Raw genomic sequence first — 24,704 nt, forward strand, 5'->3', positions numbered from 1 at the left:
GTTCCAAATTCATGCCTTAAGTGCTGATAGAATCATGAAACCAATATTTTTATCGTTCTAGTGGCCATTATTCCTAATATGTCAATGCAAATATCTACAAAATGCTCCAACTTAAAGAGGCTCGCAATCCTGCTTGCCTTTCTGCAGCTGCTTGCAGCTGAGCAGTGTTATATGTGTGTCCCTCGACCTTTCAAGGGAAGAGCACCACCTCCAAATGAAGTGCCACCTTCAGGGGTCTCCCACCACCTAGAGGTCCTCTACCCCAGGCTACTTCTCATGTCTTACAAACTTTCCCTCCTGCCCATAGCAGTTTGGAGTATTGCTGTTTCTCCATTTCAAATTCTCTCATATCCAACCTACACATATTCTGTTAATCTGTAGATGATACCTTTGTCACCTCCAGTTCTTCCACAGGAAAACATACACCCCATTCATATATATATATATATATATATATATATATATATATATATATATATGCCACAATTTTTTTATCCATTCATCCTTTGATAGACACATTTGGGCTGTTTCTATCTTTTGATTAATATGACTAGTGCTGCTATTAACATGTGTGTACATGTACTTACTTGCATATCTGCTTTAATTCTTTAGATAGACATCTAGGAGTGGGATTGCAGGGTCATATGATAATTATCATATGATAATTCTATGTTTAACCTTTTGAGGGAAGACCCATTTCTTTTTGAAGTGGATGGGGAATTCTTTGTGAAAGGGGATGGACATTTTCCTGTGGAAGACCCAGAGATGACTGGGTATCCTCTACAGAGGGCAAGACTGTGTCTTATGTCTGGATTCTCATGGCTTAGCACCGTGCCTGGCACCATAAATACTGCTCAAGGATTAGTTGAAGGACTAAATGAAATCAGTGAGAGACACTATCAAATACAGTGTAACGTTGCAAGGTATATAATGTTTTAACAGTTTTTCTTTTTTCTTTTTCTTTTCTTTCAATCATTCTTTCCTTTGATTCCTTGTAACTAGCAAACTTGTAATGGGGTGTCATTGCCAGGCCCCTAATACAATCAGGAAAAATTTCTCCCCATATTTGTGGGGGACAGGGGTTGGTGGTCCCTTTCAAGCCATGAAAAAATTTGATGTTAATATAAAATAACACAAAGTTTTTGTGACAATGGGCCCCTCTGACTCAAAGATTACAGAAAAACTGTAAAATTCGTTGCAGAAATAGGGCGAAGGATTGTCTTCGGTTCAGTCCACATACGCCCTCTAGTGTCAAAAACTTCAAGTAAGCTAAGGAAGGAAATGGAGTCCATTGGGTCCCACCCGTCTCTCTCTCAATGCCTCACTCACCTGCCTTAAAAAATACACTGGGGGGCTTCCCTGGTGGCGCAGTGGTTGAGAGTCCGCCTGCCGATGCAGGGGACGCGGGTTCGTGCCCCGATCCCGGAGGATCCCACATGCCGCGGAGCGGCTGGGCCCGCGAGCCATGGCCGCGGAGCCTGCGTGTCCGGAGTCTGTGCTCCGCAACGGGAGAGGCCACAGCAGTGAGAGGCCCGCATACAGAAAAAAAAAAAAAAAAAAATACACTGGGATTCCATCATATCACCTATTCTAAGAGAAAATAACTGACTGATGTGAGTGGCCCAGGCTGCATCCACTCTCCTTGAAGTCACCAGAGCTACATTCACAGAGCTGGAGGACATCTGGCCATCTCATGCAATTATGTCCAACCTGGGTCCCCAGACCTCTGGGCATCAGAGGAAAGAGTATTGGGGTCCTCGAGAGGGTCCTGGCATTTCAAAATGCCTAAGGAAATCGTACTGTAGCTGGAGATGAAACTGGAAACCACCAAAGAAATTGGCAAGTACCTTTTCCTTCAGCTGGAATTAATCAGCTTGGTGTTGGATCGTCACTGCTTCTCTCCCACTTGCTAAGTGGTAGTTACCTATGCCTTGAATTAATTGCAAATAGGAAAACAAGTAATGATTTTACATATGTGTTGGGTAAAGAGTACAAGATATGTTTATATATATATATATATATATATATTTTTTTTTTTTTTTTTTTTTTTTTTTGCGGTACGCGGGCCTCTCACTGTTGTGGCCTCTCCCATTGCGGAGCACAGGCTCCAGACGCACAGGCCCAGGGGCCATGGTTCACAGGCCCAGCCGCTCCGCGGCACGTGGGATCCTCCCAGACCGGGGCACGGGGCACGAACTCGCGTCCCCTGCATCGGCAGGTGGACCCTCAAACACTGCACCACCAGGGAAGTCCAAGATATGTTTAAATTGGGGACTCATAAGGGTAAAAACATAATAAACGTGGTCCTTCACAGTGAAAACTTCAGGACCCACTTCCCTGCTACCCTATTGGCTGGCCTCTGAGGTATGGATTAACTAGGTTGCTTTCAAGAGGGAGCATGTCTCATGGCCAGGTCCCCTCATCAAACATTGGGAGTAGCAAAGATTCTTCAGCCTGCACTAGTGAATGGCACATAGTGTTTTCTGGAAAGGTGCTCACACTGGCTTTTATCAGTTTGGGCTCAAAAACTTTTGAAATCTCCCAAGAGTCTGCTCAAAATTCTACCCAAATTATTTAGTCTTTTTTCTTCTTTTCTCAGTTTTATCTCCCCAAATTCCACCCAATCTTCCAAATAATGCCTATGCCTCAATCTGTCAGGTCTTCTCACCAAACTATGACTATATTTTGAACGTTTATTCATTCATTCAACACATGTTTACCAAAGGCTCATTATGGACCAGGCGTTATGCTAGGTGTTGGTGAAAACAGTGACAGACGTGCCTCTACCGTCATGCAGGATACAAATAAGAAGTGCCGTGACATGGGAAAGTTGGGTTGCTACAGGAGTCCATAACAAATAGACAAAACCTACATGTGGGGAGAGGAGAGAACCCCCCCCAACGGGTGTGATTTAAACTAAGATCTGAAGGATAGGAAGGAATGAACCAGGTAAAGAGGAGGAGAAAGGGCTCCAACTTGAGAGAACACCATGCACAGAGGCCCCAAAGTGGGAAGGAGCATGGAGATTAATTTAATAAATTAATGAATTATATGTCTTTGTTTACTACAATCCTCTCTCCTAGACCTTGTCCCTACAATCTCTGCCCACAAAAACCCTTAAAAAACCTTCAAATCTTATCTTCTCTTGCTAACCATGACCGAAAAGTATCATCCTCAACTGAACCAAAGGATTTTTTTTTCTGTAACATTTAAATGACACCAATCCATTACTGCCTTGTGTGGAAGCTATTAGCACACTTGTTCTATTCTCCCAGTTATATTACAAGTTCTGGGAGAGCAGAAGTCTTTGCATATATTAGGACCCAAATAGTTGTTGGACTGCGTTATGTTTCTTTACATTCCTCACACATCTAGCCTTAAACTAACTAGCTGGCATGCAGATATCTCTGTGAGTGAAAGTAAAAGAATGAAAAATGTTTTAAAGTCCAATGAAGGGCAATGATTGTTAAGAACTGTAAAGGGTCTGAGATCTTACCTATTTGCAAGACAACAAGTTAGCCTGCCACAGTTGCCTGGATGTTGGCAGAAGACATGAGGCTCCTGGGCCAGAGACAAAGGATGTAATTAAAGCACAGCAAGCCTCCTGAGCATCAACATATTTGCATCAGTTCCCCTTCCCCGGAGTCCCATGTTGTGATGCAGATAGGCCCAGGTGTGTGCCTGAGTGTGCAGTGGATTGCATTACAGAGAGGAACCCTGAGCTAGAAAAACCCGAAGTTTTTATAATAGGCAGTAAGCATGAGGCTCCATTTGGCTCCAGAGGGAGACACTGTACTTACCAAGGCTGTTCATTATACAGACTTCCTTAAAAAGAGAGTCTAGGGCTTCCCTGGTGGCGCAGTGGTTGAGAGTCCGCCTGCCGATGCAGAGGACACGGGTTCGTGCCCCAGTTTGGGAAGATCCCACATGCCGCGGAGTGGCTGGGCCCGTGAGCCATGGCCACTGAGCCTGCGCGTCCGGAGCCTGTGCTCCGCAACAGGAGAGGCCACAACAGTGAGAGGCCCGTGTACCGCAAAAAAAAAAAAAAAGAGAGAGCCTATAACAAAAGGCAGAGAGGGCCTCTGCTAATGAGCCATGCAGAAACATGAGAGACCCATGGAGAATTACTTCTGAACATTGGGTAAAGTCAACAGGCATTAGTAATAAAAATAGCTACTGCTTGTTAGGTGTTCATATGTGCCATGTACCGAGCTGAGTATTTTATATGCATCAGCTCCTTTATTCCTCTCAACACACGAGAAAATATTAACACATTTATGGGAAAATATTTTTATCAATTAAGACTTTCAGCATACAAATAATAGCAACAATGGAGAATTTGGAAACACAGGAGCCTTAGGAAGGTCTCAGGAAGTGGCTAAATCTATTAGCTGAATACCACCTGGACTCTCACTCCATCTGCTATCTCTGCTTCTGCCTTTCTGTACTTCTCTGGCAAAAATGTGACTGTACCAGCTCCCAAATTCACTTGCCGTAGTTCCAGCGAACTTCAGAAGATGATGAAGAATCCCTGAATCCGGGCTTCCCTGGTGGCGCAGTGGTTCAGAGTCTGCCTGCCGATGTAAGGGACACGGGTTCGTGCCCCGGTTTGGGAAGATCCCACATGCCGCGGAGCAGCTGGGCCCGTAAGCCATGGCCCCTGAGCCTGCGCTCCGCAGCGGGAGGCCCGCGTACCGGAAAAAAAAAAAAAAAAAGAAACCCTGAATCCAATCACAAATTCCATGTTCAATTCCAAAGAATATGATTGGTCCATCATCAACACTGTGTATTTGTGTTGGGGAGAGAATTTTACAGTAATATAAATAATAAGAGGTATAAAAGAGGTACACTTTTTTCATAATCATTACTGAATTTAAGGTAATTTGTGTTCCCACTTACTGATCTATATCTCCCAGGCTGTGAGCAGCTGCAGTTATTTTTATTAACAATGCCTGTTGACTTTACTCATATTGTTTAACAGAATTATAGTCATATTGGGGATATATATGTATATATTCAATTTTTCGAGTTTTATATATATTATTAACATTGTTTTCCAAATATGTTGTACTAACATAAATTCCTGTCAGCAGCTTGAGTGACCATATCTGATGGCTTATTTGGTAGAATTGATCATTATTTTTCAGAAAATCTTTAACAGGTAAGAATGGTCTATCTTTAGGTTTTACTTTTTTTTTAACTGGTGAGATTAAACTTTTTTTTTTTTTTTTTTTTTTTAGCCATTTATATTTCCTCTCCATTTATTTTCTGTTAAAGTCCTGGCAGGAATCAAGCGTTCTTTTAATGTGCCTCTGTGCTTAGCATAGTGCTTGTCAAGAAGCTGAAGCTCACAAAGCTTTAAAAAGACTCATAGATTGGCCAACCCAGTGGTAACTGTTTTACATCCTTGTAAGAATAATTAAGCCACTAAAAGCTAACAATTGTTTACCATTTTAGAATTTACACAGAATATATTGGCACATTTGAACCCCACAACTACTGTGTGTTGTTATTTTCAACATTTTACCATGTGGGGAAAAGTCTGGAGTACTGAGGTCTGAGAGGGATAAAGGTTTAAAATCTGGTCTACCGTAGAAACGAAGGAATTCAGCTTCCTTGACGAAAGCGACTAAACCAAATACATTTCGTCCTCCTGTACACGAGAGGGCGAAGCAGCAGGATATGAAGCAGCAAGAATGAGGGGCCCGCGGGACTACACTTCCCAGAAGGTCTCTGCGCGATCCCCCAGGATGCTCAGCGGCCGAGGACTGCACTTCCCAGGTTGCCGTGGGGCTAGACGTGACTCCGTCTCCCACTGAGCCAAACTGGCAATGGGCACTGGCTCTCCGGTGGGAGTTGGCTGTTGAGCTGTACATCGCATTGCCTGGAAACGGGAGGCGGAAGGTTCTCAAACAAGATTCCGCTTTCTTAGGGCGGTAATGGCGTGCACGGGTTGGGGAGGGGCGGTGGGAAAAGCGGAGCAGCTCTGAACCATGCTAGGGAATTGTGGGTCCGTCTGTGAAGAGGCCCAGCTTTGCAGGACAGCGGTGCGAGCCTGCGCCGAGAGACGCTTGTGTGACAGGCCGAAAACTACATTTCCCAGCACCCTCGCGGTACCAGAACTACCTTACGCAAAAGACTGAGCGCGATTCATCCAGCCTTTCTCCCTCCCCCGCCAGCTGGAAAGCCGAAGATATGTGGGGTCGCTGGTTTGGGCGACTACTGCGTTCTGAAAGCAGCGGAGGCCGCCGGGTTTCAACTCCCCGCGGGCGTTTTTCGCCGGCCCTGAGGAGAGGTGAGAAAAGTCACCGCATCACCGATGCCTGCGTGCTCTGTAGAAGGACGGTGTCCGTGGCTCGTGCTTGCTTGGGCGAGCGTGAGGCGAAGGTGCCACGCCTTCCAGCCCACTCAGGGTCCTGGCGACCCTGCTCCCGGGCCTCGCCCCGAGGGATTGAGGCGGGAGGGTCGAGGACGGAGAAGAGGACCGCCTTCCTCTTCGGAGGGCTTGCCTCTGAAGGCCTGGCTTTCCGCCTGGCTCCGCCACTAGAGCCCCGCCAGGCGTCTTTCTGGCGTCTTTCTGAACCATTCTTCTTCTTATCATCAAATGGGGCTGATAATCCCCGCCCTCTCGTAGGTGTCTCGGGAGCAACCGTAAAGTAATCTGTGTTCGGAGAGGCTGTATATCTTTCGCGGCCTGTTCAGACTTAGACTGTGTTGCTTAGGTGCAGTCCTCGAACCCAGGTCTCTGGTAAACTACAGCGTACATTTCAGGTCAGGTCCGCTTTATTTTCGCTGATTTTCAGTACTCTGTAATCACCTAGTAGCCTTTCAAAAAAAAAAAAGAAGGAAAAGAAAACGGGAATGCCGTAACTACAATGGTTGACTGGGAGGCGCAGCTGTTAGCAGTGTGTCCTGGACGTCTGACTTTGAGAGACGTTTCCAGAATCTTTTTTCCCCTAATTTTAAAACTCTTTAAGGTTGTCCGCAGAGTAGGCACTTCGTAATAACCATTGTCTATTCACCTTAAATCTTTAGTGCCAGGTGAACTGAGCCGCCCAGTACCACTACTTTGTGCTGTTTTGCTCATTGTTTCGTTTTACTCACCCAGCAAGACTGCAGTTGTAGATCCCCCATCTATAAGACCAATGTTTAGTTCCCAGAGTCCTTGCAAGGTATTTGTACATATTTAGGTGTTTAGTATACACGCACATTATGATGGGCTTTACAAAATGGACGTAGGATTTTTTTGAACCCTGGAAAATCACCGCAGCCTCAATCCTTTGTAAACTTTTAGAGCTAATATGATTTGTGACCCTCTTCACTAAACAAATATTTATTGAATGTTTACTGGGTACAAGTAGTTTAAGCTTGCCTCATAATGTCAGTAATCAAGGAATTTGAAAACCTTGACGTCTGACCAAGGGAAGGGTCTTAGTTAACTATCATCTAGTCCCATTCCCTATTTAAAGATAAAGGAAGACACAGGAAGGTTTGTCTAAGTTTTGTGACCAATAGTTGCTGGATTCCTAGTTCATTACTACTTCCCAAAATTAGAACATCAAAAACACTGGGGGTGCTTTCAAAAACACAGATTTTTTGGCCCTCCCGCAGAACTACTGAGTCAGTCTGGAGAGGTGGAGCCCATAGATCTCTGTGTTAGTTTATTATTTAATATATTAATCCTGATAATTCTGATGCATCTAGCAAAGTATACATCTACAGACCAGCATGTAAAAATATATATTAATGATCACCCACGTCACTGAAGTGTTGCAGCTCTGAAGTTAGCAGTAAATTTTAAAAATTCTTTATTTAAGTATAGTTGATTTACAATGTTGTGTTAGTTTCAGCAGAGTGACTCAGTTATATATATATATACATACACATATATATATTCTTTTTCAAATTCTTTTCCATTATACTTTTTGTCTTTTTAAAAAAATTTTATTGAAATATAGTTGATTTACAATGTTGTGTTAGTTCCAAATGTATAGGAGAGTGATTCAGTTATACATATATATATTCTTTTTTTACATTATCTTCCATTATAGGTTCTTACAAGGTATTGAGTATATCCATTATACTTTATTACAAGATATTAAATATAGTTCCCTGTGCTATATAGTAGGACCTTGTTTTTTTAATCTATTTTATTGATATATATAGTAGTTTGTATCTGGTTTGTAGTAGTTTGTATCTGGTTTGGGTTTAGTTTGCTAAACCCAAACCCCTAATTTATCCCTCCTCCCACCCTTTCCCCTTTGGTAACCATAAGTTTGTTTTCTGTGTCTGTGAGCCTGTTTCTGTTTTGTAAATAAGTTCATTTGTATTATATTAGATGCCACATGTAAGTGATATCATATGATATTTGTCATTCTCTCTCTGACTTCATTTAGTATGATAGTCTTTAGGTCCATCCATGTTGCTGCAAACAGCATTATTTTGTTCTTTTTTATGGCTGAGTAATATTCCGGTGTACCACATCTTCTTTATCCATTCATCCATCAGAGGACATTTATGTTGCTTCCATGTCCTGGCTATTGTAAATAGTGCCGCAGTGAACATTGGGGTGCATGTATCTTTTCGAATTATGGCTTCCTCTGGATATATGCTCAGAAGTAGGATTGATGGATCATGTGGTAGCTCTGTTTTTATTTTTTTAAGGAACCTTCATACTGTTCTCCACAGTGGCTGTACCAATTGATATTCCCACCAACAGTGTAGGAAGGTTCCCTTCTCTCCACACCCTCTCCAGCATTTATTGTGTGTAAATTTTTTGATGATGGCCATCCTGACTGGTGTGAGGTGATACCTCATTATAGTTTTGATTTGCATTTCTCTAATAATTAGTGATGTTGAGCATCTTTTCATATGCTTTTGTCCATCTGTATGTCTTCTTTGGAGAAATGTCTATTTAAATCTTCTGCCCATTTTTTGATTGGATTGTTTGTTTTTTTGATATTGAGCTGCATGAGCTGTTTGTATATTTTGGAGATTAATCCCTTGTCGGTCACTTCGTTTGCAAATATTTTCTCCCATTCTAAGGGTGGTCTTCGTTTTGTTTATGGTTTCCTTTGCTGTGCAGAAGCTTTTAAGTTTAATTAGGTCCCACTTGTTTATTTTTGCTTTTACTCCTATTGCCTTGGGAGACTGACCAAAGAAAACATTGATATGATTTATGGCAGAGAATGTTTTGTCTATGTTCTCTTCTAGGAGTTTTATGGTGTCACGTCTTACATTTAAGTCTTTAAGCCATTTTGAGTTTATTTTTGTGTGTGGTGTGAGGGAGTGGGGTTTTTTTTTTTTTTTTTTTTGGTTGTGCCACACGACGTGCGGGGTCCTTAGTTCCCCAACCAGGGATGGAACCCATGCCCCCTGCAGTGGAAGCACAGAGTCTTAACCACTGGACCACCAGGGAAGTTCTGGGAGTGTCCTAACTTCATTGATTTACCTGCAGCTGTCCAGCTTTCCCAGCACCACTTGCAAAAGAGACTGTCTTTTCTCCATTGTGTATTCTTGCCTCAGTTGTCAAAGATTAATTCATCATAGGTGTGTGGGTTTATTTCTGGGCTCTCTGTTCTGTTCCATTGATCCATATGTCTCTTTTTGTGCAATACCATGCTGTTAGGATTACTGTAAGCTTTATAGTATTGTCTGAAGTCTTGGAGGGTTATGCCTCCAGCTTTGTTCTTTTTCCTCAGGATTACTTTGGCAGTTGTGGATGTGTTTTTTTGTGTGTGTGTGGTTCCATATAAATTTTAGGATTATTTGTTCTAGTTCTTTGAAAAATGTCATGGGTAATTTAATAGGGATCGCATTAAATCTGTACATTGCTTTGGGTAGTATGGCCATTTTAACAATATTAATTCTTCCAATCCAAGAGCATGGGATATCTTTCCATTTCTTTGAATCACCTTCAGTTTCCTTTATCAGTGTTTTATAGTTCTCAGCATATAAGTGTTTCACGTCCTTGGTCAGGTTTATTCCTAAGTTTTTGTTTTGTTTTGTTTTGATGCAGTTTTAAAAGGGATTGTTGTCTTACTTTCCCTTTCTGATATTTCATTGTTAGTGTAAAGAAGTGCAACCAATTTCTGTACGTTAATCTTATATCCTGCTACCTTGCTGAATTCATTTATCAGTTCTGGTAGTTATTGTGTGGAGTCTTTAGGGTTTTATGTATATAGTGTCATGTCATTTGCATATAATGACAACTTTATCTCTTCTAATTTGGATACCTTTTCTTTTTCTTGTCTGATTGCTGTGGCTGGAACTTCTAATACTATGTTGAATAGAAGTGGTGAGAGTGGGCATCCTTGCCTTATTCCAGATTTTAGCGGGAAGGCTTTTAGCTTTTCACCATTGAGTTATGTCGGTTGTGGGATTGTCATAAATAGCTTTTATTATGTTGAGATATGTTCCGTTTATACCCACTGTGGCAAGAGTTTTTATCATGAATGGATGTTGAATTTTATCAAGTGCATTTTCTGCATCTGTTGACACAATCATGTGGTTTTTTTTGTATTTTCTTTTGTTGGTGTGGTTTATCACATTGATTAATATGCATATGTTGAACCATCTTTATGATCCTGGGATGAATCCAACTTGATCGTGGTGTATGATCCTTTTTACGTGTTGTTGGATTCAGTTTGCTCTTATTTTGTTGAGAATTTTTTCATCTATATTCATCAAAGATATTTGGCCTATAATTTTCTTTTTTGGTAGTGTCTTTGTGTTGTTTTGGTATCAGGGTGATGGTGGCTTCAGAGGATGACTTTGGAAGTGTTCCCTTCTCTTCGATCTTTTGGAAGAGTTTGAGAAGGATCAGTATAAGTTCTTCTTTGTATGTTTGGTAGAATTCTCCAGTGAAGCCATCCCAGTCCAGGACTTTTGTTTGCAGGGAGTTTTTAAATTATACATTCTAATTCACTTCTAGCAATTGGTTTGTTCGTATTCTCTCTTCTTGATTCAGTTTTGGTGGGCTGTATGTTTCTAGAAACTTGTCCATTTCTTCTAGGTTGACGAATTTATTGGCCTATAATTATTCATAGTATTCTCTTACAGTTGTTTGTATTTCTGCGTTTCAGTTGTTATTTCTCCTCTTTTATTTCTTATTTTGTTTATCTGGGTCCTCTCCCTTTTCTTCTTGGTGAGCCTGGCCAGATTTGTAGATATTGTTTATCCTTTCAAAAAACCAGCTCTTGGTTTTTCGTTTGTTTGTTTTTAAGATTATTCTTTTTGTTTTGTTTTGGCCACACCACACAGCTTGCAAGATCTTAGTTCCCCGACCAGGGATTGAACCCTTGCCCTCTGCAGTGGAAGCGCGGAGCCCTAACCATTGGACCATCAGGGAATTCCCCAGCTCTTGGTTTTATTGACTTTTTCCCTACTTTCTTTTAATCTGTTTGTTTTTTCTCTCTTTCTCCCTCTTTTTTTTTTTCTTGCGCCATGCCGCATGGCTTGTGGGATCTTAGTTCCCCAACCGGGGATCGAACCCAGGCCCTCGGCAGTGAAAGCACAGAGTCCTAACCACTGGATCAACAGGGAATCCCTTTTTTTTTTAAATTAATTCTTTATTTTGTTTAGTTATTTATTTTGGCCATGCTGTGACTTGTGGGATCTTAGTTCCCTGACCAGGGATTGAACCCAGGCCAAGGCAGTGAAAGTGCCAAGTCCTAACCACTGCACCACCAGGGAACTCCTTATGTTGTCTCTAATCTTTATTATTTGTTTCCTCTGCTGACTTCAAGTTTTGTTCTTTTTCTAATTCTTTTAGCTGGTAAGTTAGATTATTTGAGATTTTTCTTGTTTTTTTGAGGAAGGCCTGTATCGCTATTAACTTCCCTGTTAGAACTGCTTTTGCTGTATCTATAGATTTTTTATGGTTGTGTTTTCATGGTCATTTGTCTCAAGATATTTTTAAATTTCCTCTTTGATTTTGTCATTGACCCATTGGTTTTTTAGTAGCACGTTGTTTACCCACCATGTAATGTTTCTTTTTCTGTGGTTGATTTCTAATTTCTTGCCATTGTAGTCAAAAAAGCTGCTTGAAATAATTTCTATCCTCTTAAATTTTTGGAGGTTTGTTTTGTGTCCTAGTATATGGTCTGTCCTAGAGTATATTCCTTGTGTGCTTGAAAAGAATGTGTATTCTGGGGTTTTTTTGATGTAATGTCCTAAAGATATCAGTTAAGTCTAATTGTTCTATTGTGTCCTTTAGGATCTCTGTTGCCTCACTGATCTTCTGTCTGGATGATCTGTCCATTGATGTCAGTGCAGTGTTTAAGTCTCCCACTATCATTGTATTTCCATCAGTTTCTCCCTTTATGACTGTTAGTATTTGTTTTATGTATTTAGGTGCTCCTATATTGGGTGTGTATATGTTAACGAGTGTAATATCCTTTTCTTGTATTGATCCTTTTATCATTATACAGTGTCCTTCTTTATTTTCCTTTATGAACTTTGTTTTACAGTCTATATTGTCTGATATGAGTATTGCTACCCTGCTGTCTTTTCATTTCCATTTGTATGAAGTGTCTTTTTCCGCTCACTTTCAGTCTATGTGTGTCTTTGCCCTAAAGTGGGTTTCTTGTAGGCAGCATAATGTAGGTTCTTGTTTTATTACCCAGTCTGCCACTCGTGGTTGGAGCATTTAGTTCATTGACATTTAAGGTAATTATTGAAGAAATAAATATGTATTTATTGCCATTTTAAACCTTGTTTTCCAGTTGATTTTGTATTCTTTGTTTCTTTTGCTTTTTGTATTTTTTTTTGTGGCTTGATGGTTTTCTTTTGTATTATGCTTGAGTACCTTTCTTTTTGGTGTCTGTGAATTTATTGTTTGTTTGTTTTTTTTTTTTTTTGTGGTACGCGGGCCTCTCACTGCTGTGGCCTCTGCCGTTGCAGAGCACAGACTCCGGATGCGCAGGCTCAGCGGCCATGGCTCACGGGCCCAGCCGCTCCGCGGCATGTGGGATCCTCCCGGACCAGGGCATGAACCCATGTCCCCTGCACCGGCAGGCGGACTCCCAACCGCTGCACCACCAGGGAAGCCCTATTGTATGTTTTTGATTTGTGGTTACCCAGTTTCCAAATATGTTAACCCATTACTATGTCTACTCGCTTTAGACTGGTAGTTATATAAGCTCAAACGCAGTCTAAAAGATCAACATTTTCATACTCCCTTTGCCCACATTTTGTGATTTTGATGTCCTATTTTACATCTTCATGTTTATCCTTTTCTGTGCATTGTAGTTATAATCACTTTCATAAAATTTTTTTCTTAATCTCTGTAGTGGTTTATTTAAGTGATTTACTTTCCTACTGTGATTTTCTCTTTCCGATTGATTCTTGCTTCTCTATTTAGAGAACACTTTTCAATATTTCTTTTAGGATAAGTCTAGTATTACTGTATTCTTTTAGTTTTTGCTTGTCTGAGAAATTTTTTATCTCTCCTTCTATTCTAAATGGTAATATTGCTGGGTAGAGTATCCTAGGTTGCAGGGTTTTCCCTTACTTTGAATATATCTTGCCACTCCAGGCCTGTAACGTTTCTGTAGAGAAATCAGCTGATAACCTTAGGGGGGTTCCCTTGTAACTAACTATTTTTCTCTTGCTGCCTTTAGAATCCTCTTTTTAACTTTTGCCATTTTAACTATAAAATATCTTGGTGTAGGTCTGTTTGGGTTTATCTTGTTTGGGACCCTCTTGCTTCCTGTACCTGGATATCTGTTTCCTTCTTTAGGCTTGGGAAGTTTTCAACCATAATTTTTTCAAATACATTTTCAATGCCCTTTTCTATTCTCCTTCTGGGATCCCTATTGCGCATAGATTGGCACACTTTATATTATCCCATAGGTCTTTTATGTTGCTTTCATCTTTTTTTTCATTTGTCTTTATGTCTGCTGTTCTGATTGGGTGATTTCCATTACTCTGTCTTCCAGATCACTTCTTTATTCTTCTGCATTATTTAGTTTCCTGTTTATTGCCTTTAGTTTGGTTTTCGTCTGAGCAAATTAGTTTTCTAGTTTAATTGGCTCCCCTTTATAGTTTCTAGTTCCTTGTTAAAGTGATCTGTATTTCTATCAATAGCTATTCTTAATTCCTTCTGAATTTTTATTACCTCCTTTTTGAACTCGGCGTTTAGTAGGCTGTACAGGTCTGTTTCATTGTTTCTTCTTTCAAACTAGTTCTCTTGATCCTCTAATTTGGGGTGGTTCTTCTGCTGCTTAATTTTACTTATATTTCTCCGACTGAATCTAGGAGAAACAGTTATCTACTGTGGTCTTGAAGGGCTGTTTTTATGTTGGTGTGTCCCTACATAGCCTCCGTGAGTCTAATATTTTTGGTGTGAGGACACTTTTTAGTATGGATGCCTGCCATGTATCCCCTCAGTGTGTTCTTGTCATTATCCCCTTGATAGGGGGGTGTGATTGGTGTTGTGGTAACCAGAGCCTGCACTGGATGTTGAGCATGGTCTCACCTTTGGTCTGGTTGTCACAGCCCTGTCAGGGGCAGGGTTTGTTTGCTCCCCAGTTGTTGGAGTAGAAGCCCCTAGATCCATGTCTGAGCTGAGGTGTAAGGTAGGCAGGACTGGAGCACTTCTTCTGGTAGAGGAGCCACTAAATATGCCTCTGCATATTCAGGACCGCTTCAGAGGAGCTGTCCACCAGGAAGTGCAGTCTGTCATGTTGCCTGTCATCTGTGTGTGCTCACAGAGTACACTGTTGTTGGCACTGCACTTGGCCCCACCTCAGCTGTCAGAATGCAGCAATCAGCCCAAATGTCCCTCAGGTGCTATGCTCACAAAGCCACCAGCGCAGGTCCCTAGTGCATTTCCGTTGCAATCACACAGGCACCAGTACTGCTGTGGGAGCCACAGAATTAGCCCAGACCCCAGCTCCACCTCTGTGTGCATGCTAATGCCAGTCCTGCCCCAGCCATGGGAACACCAGTAATCAGCTCGGATGACCCACAGGCACCGAGCTTACAAAGGCACCAGCATCATAAATCTGCCAAAGTCTCACATCCTTGGAGACATGGCTCAGGTTTCAGCCCCACCTCTGGGTATGGGCAACCCACTGGCACTTGCACGTTCCCAGAGCTAGTAGAGTCAGAGCCATACCAGCTGTGAGCATGCTGAGAATCAGGCTGCTATGGTGGGATATCACCTCTCCCTTCATACATGCATTAACAGTGGGGCTTCTGTGGCAGACCCAGGCTCTGTCCTGCACACACTCCCAGTTGCAGCCCGGACCACACTCCAGCCGCTTTGTGCTATCTCTTCTCAGACAACATCAGTCCTCTCCCCGGGTCTGTCTGCTGAAGCTCGAGTTTCAGCCCCCAGTCCCCAGGTGCACTAGCAGACGCGCATCTCAGGATGGGGAGTGCAGTGAGGTGGCCAGGACTGGCTATGCTGGTCTCTATTCTGCATGCTGCAAGCCAGTTGCTGCACTACTCCCTAAGTCTCTGAAGCGCTCTATCTATTCCGGCTGATCTCCCAGCCAGTGAAGGGGGTTCCCAGAGTGAGAGAAGCTTTTTTCTTTCACAGCTTCCTCCCAGGGGCATAGGTCCTGTCCCAATTCTTTTTTTTTTTTTTTCTTTAGTCCTACTGTGTTACATGGTGATCTTTCTTGAAGCTTTGATTGTATCAGATCTGCCAGTGGTCACTGGGTATTCTGTGAGAATTGTTCCACATGTAGATGGATTTTTGATGTATTTGTGGGAGGAGGTAAGCTCCACGCCCTTCTATTTTGCCATCTTGATCTCTCCCCTGAGACAAATATTCTTCACTTGGGCCATCTGAGAAATGATTCTTGGTTTCTTTGCATGTGATTTACATATAACTCACATGCCTACACAAAGTATTACCAGCTGCCTCTGCAGTTTTCCTACTCAGGAAAGAAAGCAGACCACTGTCAGAGTGAGGGAGGTGAGGGATGAAGAGCAGCAGCTATGTGTGGACTCTACAGTTTGCTTCAGTTTTACATTTTTTCTCAACTTTGATTCTTTGAAGAGCTAAAAAAGGTACAGAGTACAAATGTTGAAGAATATATTTATTATCGTTATTGTTTTCATAGAACTTTGACCTATAGTGGCTGCTTTGGCTTAGAAATCTGACTGTGCATCAGGGCTACCTGTTAAGATTTTAAAGCATTATAGGCTTGGACTGTACCTCAGAACTACTACACAAATAACTCTAACAATTATGTTTAGGTATATTTATTCTTTGAAATCCTTACAGTTGAGTCTGATATACAGATAGGGTTGAGAACCACTGGCCTACAGGATAAACTTTAAATACCATTGCATTGCAAGCCATGATCTTCACAGTCTGGGCCAGTCTGTCTTTCTAGTCCATTCTCCCTATTCCCTGTATCTACTCTCCTACCTTTGTAGCAGTATTATAGAACTTGCCATTCTCCAGACACCAGATTTTTTTTTTAATCTTCCTGAATGTTTCATTTGTTTGTTTGTTTGTTTGTTTGTTTTTAGCAGAATCTGACTTGTATTTCTTCTTTTGGGACATGGTATAAAAACTAGCCTGGTTGTTTTACTCTGCTTCTCTTTAGGAAGTCCAACCAGGATATACGTTACATGAACTTTTTTTTTTTTTTTTTTATGCAGCAGGTTTACATTTCCCTCATCTTCTCCATTTCCAGTGTTACTCATTTAGAATAAATCTTGTTTGAGACCCCATGAATTTACAGAAATCCCCAACCTATTGCTAAAATCGCAAATCCAACTATTTTACAACTCATGAAGTGATTTTTATTGATTAATTTTAAAGGTATGAAACATAAATATCCTTGTTAAGAGTTGGGTACTGTGAAGAGTGCTGAAGAAATATCTGTATAAGGAAGGCTACCTAGTTTTTGGCTTCCTCCTAAGACGGATTTTCAGGCACCATATTTATCTTCTAAGGAAACTATTATTACCCTCGCTTGTTACCTTCAGTTTCTGGCTGTGGTTCAGGGAGGGGGAACTCAGAGAAAACCTAGTGATAGGGTGACAAATATAGTCTGATTTGCCCTGGACTATCCATCCCTCAGTTCCAGGCCAAGTAAGATGATTGGTTACTATACCTGGCACATTCTTAGAGTTGAAGAGATGGAACTGACAGTATGGGAGACTAAAAGGACTTGAGTTCACAGAACAGATACCATAGAGGAGAATGTGCACAGAGAGAGAACTTCAGAGATTAGCAAAGGATCCACTTAGAGTACTTAATGGAGTAGTGAACAGGGTGTACATAGGAGAAGACTGCCTGAGACTAGAGAAAGAACCACCCTATATATGTACCATATATATACCATATATGTACGCACATGCACATATATGTACAGTTACATGTATTTAAGGAGAACAGTACCCCACACACCTACAGGACCAGGAACAATGTCTGTTTCCATCAGCCAGATGGGAAAAAACTCATGATTCGTGGGACATTGGGTAGGATATATTTAAGGGTTTTACCTCATTAGTTGGGGATAAATAACCCTAGACTGAGCACTACTCTGGGCCTGAATAATGTATATTAAAATCCAGACCTAAAAAAATCAAACTGTTTCTGAGTAATTTCAATGCATTCCAGAATGAAGCTCAAGAATACTTATAAATATATCCACCACCAAACAAGGTAACAAACTTATTATTTAGCATCCAATCAAAAATCACCAAGCATGAAAAACTCAGGAACACACAACCCATAATGAAGAGAAAAAATCAATAATTTGAAACCAAGCTAGAACTGACAGATGTAAGAATTATCAGACATAAACATGTTTAAAAGCTTAGAAGATATGGAAAAGGTAAGAAATCTATCAAGTTGAGTTTCTAGATATCAAAACTAGAAGGTTTTATATGAAAACTGCATTAGATAGAATTCCCAACAAATTTGTCTTGCAATATAACTTGTCCTATGCATCTCTTCCATCTGCTTGTTCCTGAGTTGGTAGTCTTGATGTTGTCACAAAATAATTTTTCTTTCCTATGAAGAAATTTTTAAAAAGTAAATAAAATTCTGCTGAGCTCAGAAAAAAAGTTAGTCTTGCAGAAGAGAAGATTGGAAAATTTGAAAATATAGCAATAAAAACTATCCAAAGTGTAAAAGACTGTGGGAGGAGAAGGTAGAAAAAAGGTTCCAGTGAGCTCGGAGACATCTTTAGTTGGCCTAATATATGTGTAACTTGAGGCCCAAAAATAGAAGGTAGCAAAAAAATTTTGAAGAAATGATGGGTGAAAGTTTTCAAATTTGAGGGAAACTAAAATGACGAAGCTCAACAAACACTCAAGTACAAGGAACATGAAGAAAACTAAACCAAGGCACATCACTATAAAATTTGTTTAAAGCAAAGATCAAAAAATAATAACATCCAGGGGAAAAAATGAAATAGGCATACTAAATACAGAGCAACAAAGATAAGACTGACATCAGATTTCTTCTTGAAAAAAATGCAATTGAGAAAACATTGAGGCACCATCTATAAATTACTAAAAGATAAAAAGCTGTCAAGCCAAGAATTTATTTAGGTCTTCTGCCCAAATTTTGATTGTATTATTTTTTGATATTTAGCTGTATAAACTGTATATTTTGGAAGTTAATCCCTTGTCAGTTGCATCCTTTGCAGATATTTCCTCCCATTCCATAGTTTGTCTTTTTGTTTTTGTTTATGGTTGCCTTTGCTGTGCAAAAGCTTTTACATTTAATTAGGTCTCATTTGCTTATTTTTGTTGTTATTTCCATTACTCTAGGAGACAGATCCAAAAAGATATCGCTGTGATTTATGTCAAAGAGTGTTCTATGTTTTCCTCTAGGAGTTTTATAGTATCTGGTCTCACATTTAGGTCTTTAATCCATTTTGAGTTTATTTTTGTGTATGGTGTTAGAGAATGTTCTAATTTAATTCTTTTACATGTAGCTGTCTAATTTTCCCAGCACCACTTATTGAAGAGACTGTCCCTTCTCCATTGTATATTCTTGCCTTCTTTGTCATAGATTAATTGATCGTAAGTGCATGGGTTTATTTCTGGGCTTTGTATCCTGTTTCATTGATTGATGTGTTTGTTTTTGTGCCAGTACTATTACTGTTTTGATTCTTATAGCTCTGTAGTACAGTCTGAAGTCAGGGAGCATGATTCCTCCAGCTCTGTTTTTTCTCAAGATTGTTTTGGCTGTTGTGTCATCCTCAGTTTCTTTCATCAGTGTCTTATAATTTTCAGCATACAGGTCTTCTTGCTTCCTTAGGTTTATTCCTAGGTATTTTATTCTTTTGGATGCGATGGTAAATGGGATTGTTTCCTTAAATTTCTCTTTCTGATTTTCATTGTATTGTGTAGAATTACTACAGATTTCTGTATATTAATATTGTATCCTGCAACTTTACCAAATTCATTGATGAGCTCTAATAGTTTCCTGGTGGCATCTTTAGGATTTTCTATGTATAGTATCATGTTTGTTTTCTACATCTCTTTCTCAGTTTCTGTCCTGCAGACTGGTTCATCTGTACCATTTTTCTAGGTTCCACATATATGCATTAATATATGACATTTGTTTTTCTCTTTCTTACTTACTTCACTCTGTATCTGTATGACAGTCTCTAAATCCATCCACGTCTCTACAAATGACCCAATTTCGTTCCTTTTTATGGCTAAGTAATATTCCATTGTATATATGTACCACATCTTCTTTATCCATTCATCTGTCGATGGGCATTTAGGTTGCTTCCATGACCTGGCGATTGTAAATAGTGCTGCAGTGAACATTGGGGTGCATGTGTCTTTTTGAATTATGGTTTTCTCTGAGTATATGCCCAGTAGTGGGATTGCTGGGTCATATGGTAATTCTATTTTTAGTTTTTTAAGGAACCTCCATACTGTTCTCCATAGTGCCTGTATCAATTTACATTCCTGCCAACAGTGCAAGAGGGTTCCCTTTTCTCTGCACCCTCTCCAGCATTTGTTGCTTGTAGATTTTCTGATGATGCCCATACTAACTGGTGTGAGGTGATACCATATTGTAGTTTTGATTTGCATTTCTCTAATAATTAGTGATGTTGAGCAACTTTTCATGTGCTTCTTGGCCATCAGTATGTCTTCTTTGGAGAAATGTCTATTTAGGTCTTCTGCCCATTTTTGGATTGGGTTGTTTGTTTCTTTAATATTGAGCTGCATGAGCTGTTGATAGATTTTGGAGATTAATCCTTTGTCCGTTGATTGGTTTGCAAATATTTTCTCCCATTTTGAGGGTTGTCTTTTCGTCTTGTTTATGGTTTCCTTTGCTGTGCAAAAGCTTTTAAATTTCATTAGGTTCCATTTGTTTATTTTTCTTTTTATTTCCATTACTCTAGGAGGTGGATCAAAAAATATCTTGCTGTGATTTATGTCAAAGAGTGTTCTTCCTATGTTTACCTCTAAGAGTTTTATACTGTCCGGTCTTACATTTAGGTCTGTAATCCATTTTGAATTTATTTTTGTGTATGGTGTCAGGAAGTGTTCTAATTTCATTCCTTTACATGTAGCTGTCCAGTTTTCCCAGCGCCACTTATTGAAGAGGCTGTCTTTTTTCCATTGTATATCCTTGCCTCCTTTGTCATAGATTAGTTGACCATAGGTGCATGGGTTTATCTCTGGGCTTTCTGTCCTGTTCCACTGATCTATATTTCTGTTTTTGTGCCAGTACCATATTGTCTTCATTACTATAGCCTCGTAATATAGTCTGATGTCAGGGAGTCTTATTCCTCCAGCTCCGTTTTTTTTTCCTCAAGGCTACTTTGGCTATTCGGGGTCTTTTATATCTCCATAGAAATTTTAAGATTTTTTGTTCTAGTCCGTAAAAAATGCCATTGGTAATTTGATAGGGATTGCATTGAATATGTAGATTGCTTTGGGTAGTATAGTCATTTTCACAATAGTGGTTCTTCCAATACAAGAACATGATATATCTCTCCATCTGTTGGTATCATCTTTAATTTCTTTCATCAGTGTCTTATAGTTTTCTGCATACAGGTCTTTTGTCTCCCTAGGTAGGTTTATTCCTAGTTATTTTATTCTTTTTGTTGCAGTGGTAAATGGGAGTGTTTCCTTAATTTCTCTTTCAAATTTTTCATCATTAGTGTACAGGAATGCAAGAGATTTCTGTGCATTAATTTTGTATCCTGCAACTTTACCAAATTCATTGATTAGCTCTAGTAGTGTTCTGGTGGCATCTTTAGGATTCTCTATGTATAGTATCATGTCATCTGCAAACAGTGATAATTTTACTTCTTCTTTTCCAATTTGTATTCCTTTTATTTCTTTTTCTTCTCTGATTGCCATGGCTAGGAATTCCAAAACTATGTTGAATAATAGGGGTGAGAGTGGACATACTTATCTTGTTCCTGATCTTAGAGGAAATGCTTTCAGTTTTTCACCATTGATAATGATGTTTGCTGTGGGTTTGTCGTATATGGCCTTTATTATGTTGAGGTAGGTTCCCTCTATGCCCACTTTTTGGAGAGTTTTTATCATAAATGGGCGTTGAATTTTGCCAAAAGCTTTTTCTGCATCTATTGAGATGATCATATGGTTTTTATTCTTTAATTTGTTATTATGGTGTATTACATTGATTGATTTGTGTATATTGAAGAATCCTTGCATCCCTGGGATAAATCCCACTTGATCATGGTGTATGATCCTTTTAATGTGTTGTTGGATTCTGTTTGCTAGTATTTTGTTGAGGATTTTTGCATCTATATTCATCAATGATATTGGTCTGTAATTTTCTTTTTTTGTAGTATCTTTGTCTGGTTTTGGTATCAGGGTGATGGTGGCCTCATAGAATGAGCTTGGGAGTGTTCCTTCCTCTGCAATTTTTTGGAAGAGTTTGAGAAGGATGGATGTTAACTCTTCTCTAAATTTTTGATAGAATTCACCTGTGAAGACATCTGGTCCTGGACTTTTGTTTGCTGGAAGATTTTTAATCACAGTTTCAATTTTATTACTTGTGATTGGTCTGTTCATATTTTCTATTTCTTCCTGGTTCAGTCTTGGGAGGTTATACCTTTCTAAGAATTTGTCCATTCCAGGTTGTCCATTTTATTGGCATAGAGTTGCTTGTAGTAGTCTCTTAGGATGCTTTGTATTTCTGCGGTGTCTGTTGTAACTTCTTTTTCATTTCTAATTTTATTGATTTGAGTCCTCTCCCTCTTTCTCTTGATGAGTCTGGCCAGTGGTTTATCAATTTTGTTTATCTTCTCAAAGAACCAGCTTTTAGTTTTATTAATCTTTGCTATTGTTTTCTTTGTTTTTATTTCATTTATCTCTGCTCTAATCTTTATGATTTCTTTCCTTCTGTTAACTTTGGGGTTTTTTTTTTCTTCTTTCTGTAGTTCCATTAGGTGTAAGTTTAGATTGTTTATTTGAGATTTTTCTTGTTTCTTGAGGTAGGCTTGTATAGCTATAAACTTCCCTCTTAGAATTGCTTTTGCTGCATCCCATAGGTTTTGGATCATCGTGTTTTCATTGTCATTTGTCTCTAGGTATTTTTTGATTTCCTCTTTATTTCTTCAGTGATCACTTGGTTATTTAGTAACGTATTGTTTAACGTCCATGTGTTTGTGTTTTTTTACGTTTTTTTCACTGTAATTGATTTCTTATCTCATAGCATTGTGGTCAGAAAAGATGCTTGATATGATTTCAATTTTCTTAAATTTACTGAGGCTTGATTTGTGACCCAAGATGTGATCTCTCCTGGAGAATGTTCTGTACACACTTGAGAAGAAAGTGTAATCTGCTGTTTTTGGATGGAATGTCCTATAAATATCAATTAAATCTATTTGGTCTATTGTGTCATTTAAAGCTTGTGTTTCCTTATTAATTTTCTGTTTGGATGATCTGTCCATTGGTGTAAGTGAGGTGTTAAAGTCCCCCACTATTATTGTGTCACTGTCGATTTCCTCTTTTATAGCTGTTAGCAGTTGCCCTATGTATTGAGATGCTCCTGTGTTGGGTGCATATATATTTATAATTGTTATATCTTTTTCTTGGATTGATCCCTTGATCATTATGTTGTGTCCTTCCTTGTCTCTTTTAACATTCTTTATTTTAAAGTCTATATTATCTGATATGAGTATTGCTACTCCAGCTTTCTTTTGATTTCCATTTGCATGGAATATCTTTTTCCATCCCCTCACTTTCAGTCTGTATATGTCCCTAGGTCTGAAGTGGGTCTCTTGTAGACAGTATATATATGGGTCTTGTTTTTGTATCCATTAAGCAAGCCTGTTTCTTTTGGTTGGAGCATTTAATGCGTTCACATTTAAAGTAATTATCGATATGTATGTTCCTATGACCATTTTCTTTATTGTTTTGGGTTTGTTTTTGTAGGTCCTTTTCTTCTCTTGTGTTTCCCACTTAGAGAAGGTCCTTTAGCATTTGTTGTAGAGCTGGTTGGTGGTGCTGAATTCTCTTAGCTTTTGCTTGTCTGTAAAGCTTTTGATTTCTCCATCAAATCTGAATGCGATCCTTGCTGGGTAGAGTAATCTTGGTTGTACGTTTTTTCCTTTCATCACTTCAAGTATATCATGCCACTCCCTTCTGGCTTGTAGAGTTTCTGCTGAGAAATCAGCTGTTAACCTTATGGGAGTTCTCGTGTATGTTATTTGTTGTTTTTCCCTTGCTGCTTTCAATAAGTTTTCCATGTCTTTAATTTTTGCCAATTTGATTACTATGTGTTTTGGCGTGTTTGTTCTTGGGTTTATCCTGTATGGGTCTCCCTGTGCTTCCTGGACTTGGGTGGCTATTTCCTTTCCCATGTTAGGGAAGTTTTCAACTATAATCTCTTCAAATATTTTCTCGGGTCCTTTCTCTCTCTCTTCTCCTTCTGGGACCCCTATATTGCAAATGTTGTTGCGTTTAATGTCCCAGAGGTCTCTTAGACTGTCTTCATTTCTTTTCATTCTCTTTTCTTTATTCTCTTCTGCAGCAGTGAATTCCACCATTCTGTCTTCCATGTCACTTCTCTGTTCTTCTGCCTCAGTTATTCTGCTATTGATTCCTTCTAGTGTATTTTTCATTTCGGTTATTGTATTGTTCATCTCTGTTTGTTTGTTCTTTAATTCTTCTAGGTCTTTGTTAAACATTTCTTGCATCTTCTCAATCTTTGCCTCCATTCTTTTTCTGAGGTCCTGGATCATCTTCACTATCATTATTCTGAATTCTTTTTCTGGAAGGTTGCCTATCTCCACTTCATTTAGTTGTGTTTCTGGGGTTTTATCTTGTTCCTTCATCTGGTACACAGTCTTCTGCCTTTTCATCTTGTTTATCTTTCAGTGAATGTGGTTTTTGTCTTTGTGATAGCCTTGTCTGGTTTTGGTATCAGGGTGATGGTGGTCTCATAGAAGGAGGTCAGAAGTGTTCCTTCCTCTGCAATTTTTTGAAACAGTTTCAGAAGGGTAGGTGTTAACTCTTCTCCAGATGTTTGGTATATTTCACCTGTAAAGCCATCTGGTCCTGGACTTTTGTTTGTTGGGAGTTTTTTGGGTTTTTTTTTTTTTTTTTTTTTTTTTTTTTTTTGCGGTACGTGGGCCTCTCACTGCTGTGGCCTCTCCTGTTGCGGAGCACAGGCTCCGGACGCACAGGCTCAGCGGCCATGGCTCACAGGCCTAGCCGCTCCACGGCATGTGGGATCTTCCCAGACCGGGGCACGAACCCGTGTCCCCTGCATCAGC

At 39.7% G+C, this 24,704-nt stretch overlaps 1 protein-coding gene across 2 annotated transcripts in view; it reads left to right on the forward strand.

Moving 5' to 3' along the window:
• The first annotated feature begins 5,801 nt into the window (after nt 1-5,801).
• Nucleotides 5,802-24,704, forward strand: part of CCDC90B (coiled-coil domain containing 90B) — a 54,077-nt gene continuing 35,174 nt past the window's right edge. For both annotated transcript variants that reach the window (XM_060103721.1, XM_060103722.1), the window contains exon 1: nt 5,802-6,295. In XM_060103721.1, the coding sequence (XP_059959704.1) occupies nt 6,196-6,295 (100 nt within the window). In that variant the 5' untranslated portion in view covers nt 5,802-6,195. The remainder of the gene's footprint in view (nt 6,296-24,704) is intronic.

The sequence above is a fragment of the Mesoplodon densirostris genome, chromosome 7 (assembly GCF_025265405.1).
Source record: "Mesoplodon densirostris isolate mMesDen1 chromosome 7, mMesDen1 primary haplotype, whole genome shotgun sequence".
Lineage (NCBI taxonomy): Eukaryota > Metazoa > Chordata > Mammalia > Artiodactyla > Ziphiidae > Mesoplodon > Mesoplodon densirostris.